At 35.9% G+C, this 16,562-nt stretch overlaps 1 protein-coding gene across 9 annotated transcripts in view; it reads left to right on the forward strand.

Annotated features, from left to right (window-relative positions):
• Nucleotides 1-16,562, forward strand: part of SPAG9 (sperm associated antigen 9) — a 143,487-nt gene that overhangs the window by 101,544 nt on the left and 25,381 nt on the right. For all 9 annotated transcript variants that reach the window (XM_027094573.1, XM_027094574.1, XM_027094576.1 and 6 more), the window contains 8 exons: nucleotides 940-1,061; nucleotides 7,223-7,280; nucleotides 8,954-9,106; nucleotides 9,575-9,626; nucleotides 11,645-11,775; nucleotides 14,193-14,249; nucleotides 15,246-15,419; nucleotides 15,946-16,075. In XM_027094573.1, coding sequence (XP_026950374.1) covers nucleotides 940-1,061; nucleotides 7,223-7,280; nucleotides 8,954-9,106; nucleotides 9,575-9,626; nucleotides 11,645-11,775; nucleotides 14,193-14,249; nucleotides 15,246-15,419; nucleotides 15,946-16,075 — 877 coding nt within the window. The remainder of the gene's footprint in view (nucleotides 1-939; nucleotides 1,062-7,222; nucleotides 7,281-8,953; nucleotides 9,107-9,574; nucleotides 9,627-11,644; nucleotides 11,776-14,192; nucleotides 14,250-15,245; nucleotides 15,420-15,945; nucleotides 16,076-16,562) is intronic.

Raw genomic sequence — 16,562 nt, forward strand, 5'->3', positions numbered from 1 at the left:
CTTTATATAATGGGTTTCTTTCATTTGTAAAGCTGTATTTTAATGTTTTTAAAGTTAAAAGTTGAAACTTTTAGGTATATCCATAACTTATTTCATCTGTGCCCTGTTAATGATCACTTGGGTTGTTTCAACTTTTTGCTACTCTGACCATCCTTTTACGTACATAATTGCCTTCTTGTGACAGGGGCTTTGTAGGATTTTTTTTTTTTATTTGTGGCCACGCTGCACAGCTTGCGGGATCTTAGTTCCCCAACCAGGGACTGAACCCCAGCCACTGCAGTGAAAGCACCAAGTCCTAACCACTGGACTGCCAGGGAATTCCCTGTAGGAATTTTTTTAACATCAAGTTCTTGGGTCAGTGGGTATTTACATTTTAAATTTTGATATTGCCAAGTTGCCCTTAAAAGAAAAATAAAATGGCCATGCTAATTTATACCCAGACAACATGGACCATGGTAGTTAAGATCATGGATTCTGAAGCCTGGCTGCTTGGGTTTGAGTCCTGCCTCTTTGACTCATTTGCTGGATGATCTTGGCAAATTCCATAACCTCTTTAGTTTCCTCTTCTGTAAAGTTGGGATAATAGCAGCAGATCTTTTGTAGAGTAGGTGTGAAGGTTTTAGTAAGGTAGTCTGTGAAAGGACTTAGACCAGTGCCTGAACAATGCAGAGTAGTGCTCTCTTTTAGCTGCCATTTACTGTTTGTGTTTGCTAGGATCTCACTGCAAAAACATTCTATATATTCATCAACAGTTCTCTCTGTGGAGTTTAATGGGAATCTCTTATGACACCCTTGAGAAATCCTTTTAAATTATATTTTATATGAAATATAAATTACAGGTTAAAAATTCCTATGTAACTTAGCCTTTTGTATTCATTTTGCACAGTTGAAAACATCTTTCACTTATTTGTTGATTTGGTTTTGGTTTTTTCTGCCTAGCACTCCCACCAAAGGCATAGAGAACAAAGCTTTTGATCGCAATACAGAGTCTCTCTTTGAAGAACTATCTTCAGCTGGTTCAGGTCTAATTGGAGATGTGGATGAAGGAGCAGATTTACTAGGTATGATCGTTTATCTGAAGTAGTATCATACTGTTTTAAAAATAGATTTTTTAAATGACTTAATTGAAAATTTCTTTAAAATGTCTCTAACTGTCCAGTGGGGCAGAGTTATTGCACTTTTACATAATTAATAAGAATGTATTCTTTGAGATGATGAAAGTTTTAAATGAGAATATGTTCACTTATGGATGTGCCTAGAATTGAATTACATTTTAGTTTGTATTTTGAATTCATGTCACACAATTTATTGAACTCCTGCTATATTCTGAGAACAGTATTACATAGAAGAAGCACAGTGATATATGTATATATGGGGTATATGTATAGATGTATAGATTTATGGATTGATGGATAGTTAATTCCTGTCTTAAATAGCGTTCATTAAATCCTGTTGACCTTAATTAAATAAGAAATTATAACACTTGATTTTTCTGAGATTTCACAGAGTATTCTGTTTTAGCTCTTTGGGAAATGTAATCATTTTAGAGTTTGTATTGTTGAAGAATATCTGGTTTGAAAAGGATAATGCATTTGGCTCTTCTACTATTTATCTGGTGACCTTTGCCAGATAGCTTAACCTCTCTGGGCATTAGTTTCTTTGTGCATAAAAAGAAAGAGTTCAAGAGTTGGACAAGCTGCGGCTCATGGGCCAAATCCAGCTCACCTCCTATGTGTACGAGTAGAGTTCACACAGCCACACTCATTTTTCACGGATTGTTTATAGTTTCTTTTACCCCACAACAGCAGAGTTAAGTTGTCTGTAACAGATTATGTGGTTTACAAAGCCTAAAATATTTACCATCTGGCCCTCTACAGAAAAAGTTTGCTCTGCTCTAGGTGATCCCTAAAGTTCCTTTCAACAATAATTACATGAATGGGACTTCCCTGGATGTCCAGTGATTAAGACTCTGTGCTTCCACTGCAGGGGCACAGGTTCAATCCCTAGTCGGGGAACTAAGATCCCTCAAGCCATGAGGCGTGGCCAAAAAAAAAACTTACATGACATGTCAGTTAGCTTTGGTGTGCCTTTCTTATAACTTAAGACCTTACAGAAATGGAAAATGTTATAGTATTAAAAAAAAATCTATGCCTTTGGGATGGATTCTGGTCTCCAAACATTTTTTGTATCCCTTAGTGTAAATTCAGTACAGATTACACTGTTCTCAAAAGGTGCTGTTTGTCAGTTCTTGTGAACCTAGAGAGGTGTTACTTGCATTCATTTATGTTAAATTTATTGGTTACTAGTTATGTCCTCGACAAATATTTTTTGAAGGAAATACAAGTTCTGTCTAAACAGAGCTCACAGTCTTATGTAAAGTAAGAGAGATTGAAAGTACATAAACAAAACTGAGTTAGACATAGACTCCCACCATTAAAGTCTTAGTAAAACGTTGGATGCAATTGAATGAGCTTGCATTTCTCAAGAAAGGCTAAAAGATTAATTCTTAAGGAGCACTCCATTTTTACATTTAAATTTATACTCTTTGTTAAGATTAAATTATGCATGAAAAGTTCCTTTTAAGATTTGATTGGTTTAAGAAACTGATTCCCTGGCAAAAATTGAGGGGCAGATGCAAAAAAATGTTAGAAAGAAGAATTTTTTAATGTTTAAACTTATATTCAGATTTATATACAGTGAGGTTCAATTTTTTGTTTTAACAAATGCATAGAGTTGTATAACCACCACCAGAATCAATATACATCATCTAAAAAAAATTCCTTCTTGCTTCCCCTTTGTATTTAACCAGAATGAAGTACTTTTTAAATGTTCTTTGTACACTCTGCTTCCTTATAATCCAGTATTGAGTAATATCATTATTGAGGTTATTGGCCCCAAACTTTCTTCCCCGTAGAGTTAAGAAGCCACATAGTACTTAGAAATAATTGTGGTCTTTTAAATCAAGTATTTTCCGAAAGCTTCCATTCTTTAAGTCAGAAAATGAAGCATAATAAATAGGTTAAAAGCAAAATTCTGATTTCCTTTCCACTTTGAAAAAAAGAAATAGACTGTAAACTACTGTCTTTTCCCTTTTGCAGATATTGATATATTTATCTTTAGAATGTTCCAGATTAGAAGTTTTAATATATCACCTTAAGTGTAGTGACTTAAGCCTACATGAATACTTTTGGTCAAAGATGTTAAATGACATCTCCAAGGCACATAGTTTTTCCTTGGCTTCTCTTCTGGTCAGTTCAGTGATAGTAATTGCAGTGTAATACTCACTAAATGGAACATAGTTAAACTAGTAAAATTGTTTCTCACAAAGTTCCTTAAATGAACGTTGGTTGATAAATAAGTACATAGTCCATTTCTATAACTCATTATTCATTTTTCTAATTGCTGTGTTGTTGTAAAACTCTTCCCTTGTTTTTGAAATCATTATGCATGTAGTCAGTATTTAGATTACTTTTTTCAGATTTTAATAATTTAAAAGAGATAATCCCCCAGAATTTGTCCTTTATCTTGATTGATGTCTCATCCCTTGACTTTATTTCCAATGATCCTTTTCTCTATTCACTTTAGTCACTTACCCTCCATGGCCACGTTCTAGAGCTTGGAAATCATACATTCATGCATCCTACTCTTGAGATTTTCATTCTCTTGATTAAATTCTATTTTTTCAACTTCACTATTTTTACTAACTTCTTCCTGTTATCATTTAAACATGTTCAGGTCTTTTCCATTTTAAAATAAAACTACTGCCCTCCTCTGACTCCCTATCTTTAGTACCTTTCCACCCTATCACTTACTCTTCTCCCATTTCCAGGCGTGCTTTTTTGCAGAAATATCGGTGAGGTAGGCGTCTGTTATGAGCCTGGCACTATTCTAGATGCTTGTGATACACCAGTGGACAAAATAGACTTCTTGAAAGGGTGGCTACTTTTAACTGGGAGGATTTCCCCAGTCCCACTTGCACCTCATCTGACTACAATCTGGCATTCTGCCCCACACTAACCTTCCCTGAAACAACTTCTTGTTTGCTATATCCAGCTGTTCCTTCTAAGTTATTTCACATGACTTCTCAAATAGCATTTGTCTTTAAAACGGTCTTTGCTGGGTTTCTGTGGTATCAGACTTCCCTGCATTCGGTCCTGCCTCTGACTATTTCTTTTCAGTCTTCTTTGCAGGACCCTCTTTCTCCGCCCATTTTTCAGATGTTCCTGGCCCAGTCTTGCTTCCGTGTTTGGGAGGTCTGATTTGCTCTTGTTTCTTGGCTTTTATGGCTAATTGCTCCCAAGTCTTTCTCTCCGTCCAAGATTTTTTTCTACAGCCCCAGACTATTACTTCCAAACAGCCCATTAGACATCATTAAGATGATTTGTAGAACTTTATAGTTGATATGCCTAAAGCTCAGTTCATCAGCATCTTTCTTTATTGTCCTGTCCCCAAAGGCTGTTCTTATACCAGCATATACTACCTCAGTGAATAACCTCACCATCAACTCAGTTCTCCATCCTAAATCTCTCACACTTCCCTCAAAACCAGTCATGAAGGATTGTTTGCGTCCTTCCTTAAAAAAGAAAATCTATGTATCTGTCTCTGTATCTCCTTCTTGCCTCTGATTAAATGGAATATCCTCCTCCAGGAGTTCTGCCTTGATCCCCTAGTTAAAGCTCAGTTGTCTGGAAACATATTCCCATAGGACTGCAGTTTATTATGCAACTCTTTATAATACTTTATTGTAGTTTTTTAGTGTGCCTGTCTCTCTGGCTAGACGATAAGCTCAATGTGGCAAAGACAACTATATCTTTTGCTCACTGTTGAGTCTTTGGGACATAGCACAGCAGCTAAGTGAATGGATTGTTAAATAGTTTTAACAGTTTTGTTTCACCTCTAAACCTACGCTTCTTTACCTTTTGGAATTAAAACTCCTTTACAGGAGAATTTGTAAGAGAGTAGTGTACTTTTGGAAAAGTGCACATACAGAAATAGATAAAATTGTGTATACTTTCTCAAGGAAGTGACAGATAATCCAGAGCCCATCTATGGACTGAGCTTGAGAATCAGTGCTAAAATCCAAATGAGATGTCTATTTTTAAAACCGTCAGGCAGTTCTTTTGCTTGTTTTAATAGGTAAGGTTTTCAAATATGTCAGACCTAAGTTTATGCTTAGTTGAAGTCATGAATAGAAATGGGGCCACTTCAAGTTACGTTTTTCTTATAGTTATTAGTTAGTTTTTATTGATACATTTCAAAGTGAAAATTTTGGACGATCCTATTGGTTATATATTAAATTTATACACTAGATTTTAGGAGAACTCTTCATTGGGAAGGTGTAAACTCTAGAAACTACATTATAGGATATGATTTCCATAGAGTACATATTTCAAAAATTTTTCCTATTTATAATATTTATACTTTATTGTGTTTGGTTTCTCCACATCTTTTCAATTTTATTGGCTCCTCTCTCTCATTTTGAAATAAGTGAGTGTAGATCTTGCTTTCTGAAAACAATCTAATTGAGATTCTCATTCGTTTTTTCTCTTGGGCTGCTTACCCAGGGGAATATTCTGGTGTGTATGCTTTTAAATTCTTTAATATTACTGCTTTTTAAGCTAGGTGGTCTTGGCTGCTGTTCTCATTTAATGCTTTCTCTTTTTTTTTTCTCTGCTCAACTATTTTTCCCCCTGCATATATTTTCAGCTTTTATGCTTATCTCCCTATGTGCTTGAGAGTTTAGCAAACATAGTCATTATATAAACTTTTTTCACCCAACCTTAACCATATTTCTTTTGACTCTATAGCTTTATTGAAAAGTTAACATTAGTGTTTAAAGCAAATATTTCAACATATCTTGTCAAAATTCATTTTTCAATTGGAATTTGGAAACTTTTAGTTTGTCTTTATTTTCAGCTTTTGGAAATATGTAGATGATTAAATAAGCTACTGTTTCTGATATTTATTCTTCATGGCAGAAGTACCTTCTTCTTTAAGAATATTTGAGGTAATTATAATACAGACAAAATATGAGTCCATATGTGAGCATTGAACTTTTAGCATTCCTAGATTAGTTGCGTTTTAAATTATCTTTAAGTTATTTGAAATATTACCTTTTTTTAAAATAAAGAGACATGTTAACTCCTTTAACTTACATTGTTTTCATTAGAGTTATTTACTTCCTTTTTTAGGTGGGTTATGAATATTACTTCCATTGGATGTGATTTACCAATATTAGTGGAGTGATGGGTTTTTTGTTGTGCTTGCTTTGCTCTGTTGTAACTTTCTGAGGTATATTCCCTAATGTGTTGTTTGATTTCTTCAGTTTCTTGTGAGTAGCAAACTAAATAGCTTTCTTCTCCCTAAAGATCACTACATTGGATCTTGCATTGAATGCTCTACCGCCTACCTTACAGTACTCATTAAATTATTAAGCATGATTGTATAAATTGACCACTAAGCATTATCATTTCAGAGGTGGCACTTTGAAGAAATCTTTATATTATTGATCTGGGATTTTCACTCTAATTATATTCAATTTTATTTTGCAAAAGAATTGGTAACATATCAGAACATCCTTATGAATGAAGGAAATCACCTTGATTTCTGTCTTTTGCACATCATTATGCGTTAAATCATGACATTGTGATTTCAGATGTTTTTCATATCATGGCTAAAACTACAGATTAATGATCTATTTTCATTCTGTTTCTTACATAAAACATTTCTTGTTCTTTGTTTTTGCTTTACATGGAATGCATGGGCTTTAAGACCATAATTTCTTTGGTAAGGTTTCATCTGCATTGGGGTCTTTCTTGTTTCTTCCTGTTCTCTATTAATAAGAGCTAATTTTTAGGCAAAAGCCTGCAATAACAGGTGTGATTTAGAAATGATTTCTGATCCGTATTAATGCTACTCTCTTTTCCCCCTAAATACTGCTACTTTTTAGAATATTTGGCAGAAAAGTCTTCATTCTTTTGAAATATTATCTATGAGAAGCAAAATACAGACTAAGAAAATCTTTAGCTTTGTTTTGTGGTAGATAATTATTTATAATTTTATAATCCATACAAGTAGATACATAAAATGAAATTATAGACAAAACGAGATTACTAAAGGACAGATAAAATTTATAAAATAAAATTTGAGACTATAGCTTATTATAAGTTTATATAATTTTAATAAATTTATTTTCAAAGTTTTTATCTTTTTTCTTTGATAGGAATGGGTCGTGAAGTTGAGAATCTTATATTGGAAAATACACAACTGTTGGAAACCAAGTAAGTATATGCAAAATTTTAACAGGCAACAAAAGATACTGAATTTTCTTCTCACCCAATTCAATGGCACATCTTTAATTTAACATAGCACGAATGCAGTCTCACTACCCCACGTCCTTCCGCTTCTCTGTGTGTGGGCTTGTGCATACACACGTACACAAGCAAATAGTTAATGGGACCTAATTTCACTGATGGTGTGTTTCATTACTCTGTTCTTTTCAGAAACAGATTTTGATCTCCTTTCTACCCTGCAAGTATCCATGCCTTTCTCTTAATCTTCTGGATGTGTCCTATGTGGTTTTTGCTCCCTCCCCTGGGATATCTATTTTCTTCTCTCTCCTCTTGGGGCTTCTTTTATTTCTGCATAAATGTTTTTATCTATATGCGGCCCACCTCTTCAGAACTCTCCTCCATAGTAGCAATTTGTGGAGTCTTACTTAGGCCCTCAAACACATTGGAGTTTTGTTTAGTGCAGTGGGTCCTGAGTTACGTGGAAAAGCAGATCAGGCCCCTTTGTAAATTTGCTGTGTCAGAGCAACTTTGGAACATCTGTGTATATCCAAAACAGAATGTAGCTCTAATGACGTCCTATGTCCATGATACGCAAAAGGAGCTAGATCTTAGATTTTTTTTTTCATTTTTTTCAAGGTTAGACTTTCTTATTAATTATTAAAGGTAAATTCAAGGATTAGTTTTACTTTGTTGATTAGATAATATCTTTTCAGAACTTATTAAGGACGGTACCCTTATGGATGCTATTTGTTTGTTTGTTTAATTAACCACTTTATTTTATTTATTTTCGGCTGCGTTGGGTCTTCGTTGCTGTGTGCGGGTTTTCTCTAGTTGCAGCGAGCGGGGGCTGCTCTTTGTTGCGGTGCGCAGGCTTCTCATTGGGGTGGCTTCTCTTGTTGCGGAGCATGGGCTCTAGGCGCACAGGCTTCAGTAGTTGCAGCACATGGGCCCTAGAGCATTCCGGCTTCAGTAGTTGAGGCACGTGGGCTCAGAAGTTGCAGCATGCAGGCTCTGGGGCACACAGACTTCAGTAGTTGTGGCGCACGGGCTTAGTTGCTCCGCAGCATGTGGGATCTTCCCGGACCAGGGATCAAACCCACGTCCCCTGCATTGGTAGGTGGATTCGTAACCACTGCACCACCAGGGAAGTCCTGGATGCTATTTGTTAAAAGTTTAATTTTATTTAATTCTGACTTTTTAATAATTTAGTGGTCTGCCTTGCCTTATCCATTTATTCTTCTTTTTTAAAAAATATTTATTTATTTGTCTGCGCTGGGTCTTAGTTGCGGCACGCATGATCTTCACTGCAGCATGCGGGATCTTTAGTTGCAGCATGTGAACTCTTAGCTGCAGCATGTGGGATCTAGTTCTCTGACCAGGGACCTAATCCGGGCCCCCTGCATTGGGAGCATGGAGTCTTAGGCACTGGACCACCAGGGAAGTTCCTCCGTTTATTCTTTGTTTGATAAGAAAACAGAGCATTGCTTTGTGGGTTTTTTTTTTAAACCTTTATCTACAGACACATCAGGTAGAATACCTTTGAAGGTTTCAGTCATTATTTAGCCTTATGATTGTAGTTACTTTAGTCTACAAGAGAAATAAGCTGTGAGATAGAAAGAATATTTACTTGTAATGGTGCTCTTGAAATATGTGTTTCTTAGAAATGCGTTGAATGTAGTGAAGAATGATTTGATAGCAAAAGTGGATGAACTTACCTGTGAGAAAGACGTGCTGCAAGGGGAGTTGGAGGCTGTGAAACAAGCCAAGCTGAAGCTAGAGGAGAAGAACAGAGAATTGGAGGAAGAGCTTAGGAAGTAAGTTTTCACTATATTGTTCTAAACCAAACAAGCTTTGCCAGTGTGCCACCAAGGTTACAGGTGTAACCCCGAGGCTGCTACCTTTAGCGCTCTCGCCACAAAGGCCCCAGAGCTGCCTGGGATAGGGTCAAGTGCTCGGCTGATTGCCTCTGCTCTGAACAGACCCTTCCATTTATTGAATATTATAATTTTTTGTGCATGTCATGATGTGAAAGAAGTTAGGAGAGCTGTTCAAATATTGCTAATCAGGAAACTGTAAACATTCATTATTTTCCTTTTCTTTAATGCCTGGTTTTCTGAGAACAGTGCTATGATAATGTTCCCCTAAATGAAAGCAGCTAAATACCCTGTTTGGAAAAAGAAAAATAATCATTTAGTGGTAGTTAAAATTTTTGACCTGTTCTTTATTCTTTAAAAAGGTGAGGTCAACTCAAATAACATGTTTTGTTTTTTACCCCCCACTAGAGCTCGTGCAGAGGCTGAAGATGCAAGGCAAAAAGCAAAAGATGATGATGATGTAGGTTTATAATTTTGGACTTGTTTTCTTAACTTACCATATTTTGGTATTTTGGGGAAATCTTGTTAATTAAGCTTTGGGTATAGCATTATAAAGATGAAAAGAAAAAGTTAAAATCGTGCTTATGATCATGAATAGTCTAGATTGTGCTCCCACATAGTATCCAGATGCTAAGCTTTCTAGCTACGCACAGTGTGCTCATTTTTCCTCCATGGCTTTGTGCTCTGACTTGTGTTTGCCTATTCAAGCTCAAGGACCTGGTGGGATATTTTGGAGTTTTTTGTTTTTGTTTTGTTTCAAATTTTAACTTAGAAATATATGAAAACCTTAAGAATAAAAATAGTTTAATGGTATTAAACATAAAAAGTTAAAGTCTAGAAACTTTAATACTAGGCAATTAGCCCATATTGTTGTCAACATATAAATACAAAAGAATAAATATGAACTTCTTGCCAATGTTATTAGCATGCCAGTTATTCTGTCAGTAGCTAGGGTATCATTCCTGTCACAGGTGTTTGCCGGTCAAGTATCAAACTTGAGATATATGGATGTCCTGATCAGAATGATTATTTTGTGCCCCTTCAATCTCTTATTTGTGTTTTTATATAATATTTGATACATTTAAAAATATATGTAACATGTAAGTTATGAATAATAGCTTATAATTAACATTATAATAAATTAACATTATGAACCTACCATTTAACCTAAGAACTAGAACATTATCAAACATTGAAGATACCCTATGCTCTTCCCTCTAGAGGAAACTACTATGCTGTATTTATCATTTTCTTAACTTGAAAAAAAATAATTTTATCATACCACACATGTATGTATCCTTACAAGGTATGGTTAATTTTCACTGTTTTTGTGTTTTATATGCATTTAGCTTTGGAGACTTGCTTCTTTTTCTCAGTATTATGTTTTTTATATTTACCCTAGTTGTAGTATAGTGGTATAGTTCATTCATGTTCACTGCTTTATAATATCCCATTATGAATATACTACAATTTCTGTATCTGTTTTCCTGTAAATGAATATTTAGGTTATTTTCAGCTTTTTACTACCACCAACAATGCTGTTATGAACATTACAGTGAGAGTCTTCTGGTTTTTCAGGGTATATTCCTAGTAGTGGGATTGCTGTGTTGCAAACTCAAAATCCTTTGATCATTTGTTGTTTGACTTTTTTTTAAAGGAGAGGTTAAGTTCTGCAGCAGGAGGACAAAGAAGGAGACTGCTGAGGGATAAGCTAAGCTCAGCCTCTTTCTTTCTGTCCCATGCCTTTCAGCTGTGATTCAAAATGTGCATACTGCACTGAGCAAAACAAAAGCCCTGCAGTTAATCCAACCTTCCTCTCCAGAAGAGCCTTTAGAAATCAGCAGTAGAAGGAAGTTGACTTGAGCATGCCCCTTTGGGGTCGTACCATGCTCACATTCTTTATTCTCCCTAATAATAATTCTGGTTAATACAGTTGTCTCCATCTTGTTATATTTCTTTTGGTGTTTTAGTGACTCCTAGCATTGGGTACCTTGGTAGCTAGCCAACAGGTTTTTATGCTTTTCGCTGGCTTTGAGTGTGTATGTAGATTGGTAGTTTGAGATAAATGAACCCCTTTAGGAACTTACTTGTAACTATTTTCTGAATAACTAGTATTTGTTATAGAACATGGATTTAAAATACTGTTGTGAGAACAACATTTCCAGGCGAGTGTATTAAATCTATAGAGATAACAGCCTTTTTGTTTTTCTTCAAAATCTGCACTATTCTTTGTATTTCCTTTATAATATATTCAAATATTTGTATTTATATTGAGGAATTAAATTGTCTACTTTTTTCAGTCATAAATAATTAAGTATATCTCTTTATTGATTTTATTTTTATTAGACCTTTTTTTTGGTTATCCATTAGATTAGAAATTAAGGAATGTTAAAAGCTTAAAATTTTTACTTAAGTCTGCGATAACACTAAAACAGATACAGGCTCCCAGAGTGATCTCTAGTCTTCTTTTCGTTATAGAGTGATATTCCCACAGCCCAAAGGAAGCGGTTTACTAGAGTAGAAATGGCCCGAGTTCTAATGGAGAGAAACCAATATAAAGAGAGATTGATGGAGCTTCAGGAAGCTGTTCGATGGACAGAGATGATTCGGTTTGTATGAGAAGTACCTCTGGTGTTTTTCTCCTCTTTGTTTACTAGGTTACTGATTGTTTACTGATATTCATTTCTTTATTCAGAACTAGAGTCCTGCCTTGGGGATCCAAGCCCATTGCTCTGTTTACTAAGAGAGGTCTAAAGAAACACTAGCAGTTAGTAACAGAATGTGATCAAAGTGGGTCCCTTTTGGGCCAGTGAGGCCTCTTGGAGAATATTCCCACAACCTCTAAAGGGCAATTAAATGATGGTCTGTCGATGAAAATAATCAGTAAACAATCTATAATTGGAATAGAAAAGAATTTTATTTGAGCCAAGTGGAGGACTGCAGCCTGGGAGACAGCTTGCTGGATATCTCTGAGGAGCTGCTCTGGAGAGGCATGGTTTTCAGCACAGTTTTATATCTTGTCAGAACAAATAACATCAAACAAGTCACAGATACATTCCTTCAAGGTTTCAAAAAAACCAGATAAGCGTGTACACAGTGAGTCAGTATGGCCTTGACACCTGGGAAGGGAGTCTTGTCGTCAAAAGAGTGAGTACCAGCATTGATGTCCCAGGAAGGGAGGCATTTCATCTTTATCTTTAACATGGACATTCTTTACTTCTGGTCAGTGCACCCTTTTCTTTAATAATGAAAGCATATGTACAGTATATGTTTGATAGGCCACAAATAGGCTGTTTTAGTTCACATAACATTTGAGTTAAATCATGTATAAGCCAGAATACTTCCCCACACCTCAATATGTGAAAATTTCTTTAGTCATTTTTTGAAAGAATGTAGAAACCGACACTACTTTTGCAGTGATGTCAGGAAGAGGTAAAGTTTTCATTTGCCACATAGGGAACGAAATCAGTCCTAGTCAGTGACTTCCTGTAAAATATTCCTGATTTCCACCACCCTGCCCCTTTCTGAGTAGTCATGCAAAAAGCAACCTTCAGTTGACATCTTTATAAGTTGGATCTTAAATCTCACCTAATGCTGCCATCTAATGGTCATATCTTCAGTAGCAGCGTTCCTTATTTTAATTTTAGAAAGAGCTCACCAAAAGTTTGTAAACTAGTTGCCCCCTAATTTGCCCATATTTTTCAGTTTGGATTGTCACATCAGATTTACCAATAATAGTACACACTGACACCTTGTTTTAAAGTTTATGAAAATATTTTCTAACCACCAACTGTTACTTCCTTATGATTATGTCCTTTACTTAATAGTAATAAAAACATTTTGTATAGCACATTTACAATTTGCAAAAGTTGTAATTCCTTGTAGCTGCTAAGAAGGAAGAAGATTACTATCTTAATCTTTATTTATTGGACAGAGAAACTAATATACTAACAAATATGTTCTTAACTCCAGCTTTTAAGGGATATGGAATAAATAATGAGTGAATAGTTAAAAAACTGAGGCATATAGTCAGGTTCTACTTTTCATTCCTATTTTTAATTCTAGCAGTGAAATGGTAGTCAACAGGTGAATAAAAATGGTGGCTTAACTTTCTTCATTGAATTAAAATATGTTTTAAATTCAGTCCTTAAAAAAAGAAATGAAAAGGGGACTCTGACAGTCATAGCAGAAACCTTACAACCTTACTAAATCAATTTGCAGTGCCTTTTTTTTTTCTTTTTGAAATTTTGTCGAATTATTGAATCAATGCAGTTTCTTTTCTTTCTTTTTTTTAAAATATTAATTTATTTATTTGGCTGTGTCAGGATCTTTAGTTGCGGTGCCCGGGCTTCTCTCTAGTTGTGGCGTGTGGGCTCCAGAGCGCACGGGCTCAGTAGCTGTGGTGTGTGGGTTTAGTTGCCCCGTGGCATGTGAGATCTTAGTTCTCTGACCAGGGATTGAACCCTCGTCCCTTGCATTGGAAGGCGGATTCTTAACCACTGGACCACCAGGGAAGTCCCAATGCAGTTCATTTTCTTCCCTGGTCAGCTTTTCAGTAATGGAAAAGTTTTAGTCCTGTGAAAAATGACCCATCAGAACACTAAAGTTACAAGCTAATTTTTGAGAGCTGGAAGTGTAAAACAAATGGTACCTTTATGTAGAGACAGGGAATTACAATGCAATATTTTAATAAAAAGGGAAGTTGGAGGATATCTCTTCAATAAAAAATTGAAATAGTAACATTCAGGCTTGTTGGCTATCTGTCCAGCCCAGATAATAATTTTGTCTCTTATCAGTAGTCTGAGCTCTTTGAGGGAGGGATGGAATTTTATTTATATTAGTTGTATCGGCCTTAACAGACTGACTGACACAATAGGTCCAAGTAACTATTTGCTGAAATTGTTGACTCTCCTCCATGTATTTCATGAACTTCTTGGGTCCCTTGTTCTTCAGATAGAAAGCTAGACTACCTCACTAAACATCTCTCTCTCTGTCTCCCACCCCTTCTCTTTCCCTTTCCCTGTAGTGCATCAAGAGAAAATCCAGCCATGCAGGAAAAAAAAAGGTCAAGCATTTGGCAGTTGTAAGTATCTAAAAACACACAAAGACTCTGAGATGAGATTAGAATCAAAATTTATTTTCACAAATGATTTCTTTCTTTTTGCTTTCTTTCTTAAATTTAGGGTATATAGCTAAACTGAACTTTTTCTTTTTGGTATGTAGTATGCCGGCTCGGTAAGGCTGTTCTTGAGGACTATCGTAAGATGCATCATGTTGGTTATGCATTTAGTGGAATCCTCTACTAAATTAAATACAATAATGGGGAATTATTTTTAGAGTTGATAGTTTTCTGGATCCCCATTAAAGTTACTGATTCACTGGTTGTGTGATTGTAAGGAACTTTACAAAGTGAAGATTAGAAATTTAGTGTTTGTGGGGTTTGAGTTGTGTGTGTATCTGTGCGTTTTGGACTTGAACTGTGTTTGTGCTGGAAGTACTGTGCATTTACTGTGCTTAAAACTTGCCCTTTTTTGGTGAATTTTTTCTGGTATTTAATAGAAATAGGTTTTTTTCTCTTTTTTGAGTGGATGTGAAAATAGTTATTTAAATTGAGGTTACTAAAAAAATGTATAAGGTACGTGTTAAAATGGTAGTATGTGTTCTAGTACTTTATTATGACTATTTTTAGAAGTGGCTTACTAAGCTTCTGTTCAAACCGTGCAGCCATAACCTTGCTGTTTAACAACCACTGGCTGGCTAAAGGAACCGTCTTATTTTATTTCTTCATTACGAGAAGTTCCCTGTACTCAAGAGCTCCTTCCTTTCATTATGAGGGTTGCTAATTAAAGAACAGGGATCTGCCATTCTAGGCAATAGTTTCTCTTTCCTGAATGTCTGAGTTTGGCTGTGAGTTATTGCTGAGGTTGCAGTGTGTAACTACAAAAAATCTTTTTGCTGGTTTCTAACTCATTTCCTTGTAAAAGCTCTCTGGAATTTGTGGAAAATGATGGATTGTTCTTAACCATGCATGTAATACACACACACACTGCACACACACATCCTCTCATTTTCCTTTTAGTTTCAGCAGACTTTTCAGCTCCTCAAGTAACACTACTAAGAAGCCTGAACCACCGGTTAATCTGAAGTACAATGCACCCACCTCTCACGTTACTCCTTCCGTCAAGAAAAGAAGCAGCACCTTATCTCAACTCCCAGGGGATAAGTCCAAAGCCTTTGATTTCCTTAGCGAAGAGTAAGTATTTTTCAGACTAGCGGTTACACCCTAAATAACTTAACAGTTCAGAATGTTCTTGCCCCTTATCAGATCAGCTATAAAGAAACTATTCCTATAACTTGACTGCCTTTAAGTACGTTGCTCCTAGTTTTCATAAAGAGGAGAAATGTTTTAAAATCTCCTTTTTGCTAGTTTGACAACATTGATAAATATTAATAGAAATGTTGAAGACCTATATAAGCCCTTGTCCTAGTTGTTTGATCATTTCCTCTGTTGTCAGAAGGAACTGGCTTTCCATCCTGACCCTGCTCCTCACTAGGTAGATGAACTTGGGAAAGTTAATCTCTCAGAGCCCCAGTGTCTCTACCTATAAAATGAGTATGATAACCTACCTTAGAGATGTTAGGATTAAATTATATAGTGTCTGTAAACTGCCTGACACAAGGTAATTTTTTCTTGTTATTTATGCTATTTTATCAGGGGAGGGGAGATAAGCTGTTGTTATATTCACTTAACTTAAAAAGGAAATTTCTTTCCCTTTTAGAACTGAAGCTAGTTTAGCCTCACGCAGAGAACAGAAGAGAGAACAGTATCGTCAGGTAAAGGCACATGTTCAGAAGGAAGATGGTAGAGTGCAGGCTTTTGGCTGGAGTCTGCCTCAAAAGTACAAACAGGTAACGTTTGAACATGGTAAGAGCATCTAATGGGAAATGCAAGGGGGAGGAGTAGGCCTGGGCATGAAAGACTCGAACTACACGTCCCAATCTGCTCAGTTTCAAGTGGCATGGATTTGGCACACGTTTAGAGAAGTATTGAGGGTACTGGTTTTTAGGCGGTTGTCTTGAGCCCTTCAGCTCAAGAGAAATGCCTCTGAGTTCTGTGAGGAAGGAGAGGGGTCAATAGGAGGTGGCTGAGTACATGTGACTTGGGGTATCCTATTCTATTTTAATATTTGAAGATTTTGTTAAAAAAAAAAAAAACAAGACAGTATCTGTTGTTTAAAAGTTTTAAGAAACCTTTGTCATGGAGCTTTCAAACTGTTAACTTAAAACTCAATTCAGGTCTTCAGGAACTTTACCATATTCCCTACCCCTAACACACACACACACGCACGCACACACACACACACACACACACACACACACACACACACACACACAC

Source organism: Aethalodelphis obliquidens, unplaced genomic scaffold, assembly GCF_003676395.1.
Source record: "Aethalodelphis obliquidens isolate GAN/ISIS:26980383/991018 unplaced genomic scaffold, ASM367639v1 scaffold89, whole genome shotgun sequence".
Taxonomy (NCBI): domain Eukaryota; kingdom Metazoa; phylum Chordata; class Mammalia; order Artiodactyla; family Delphinidae; genus Aethalodelphis; species Aethalodelphis obliquidens.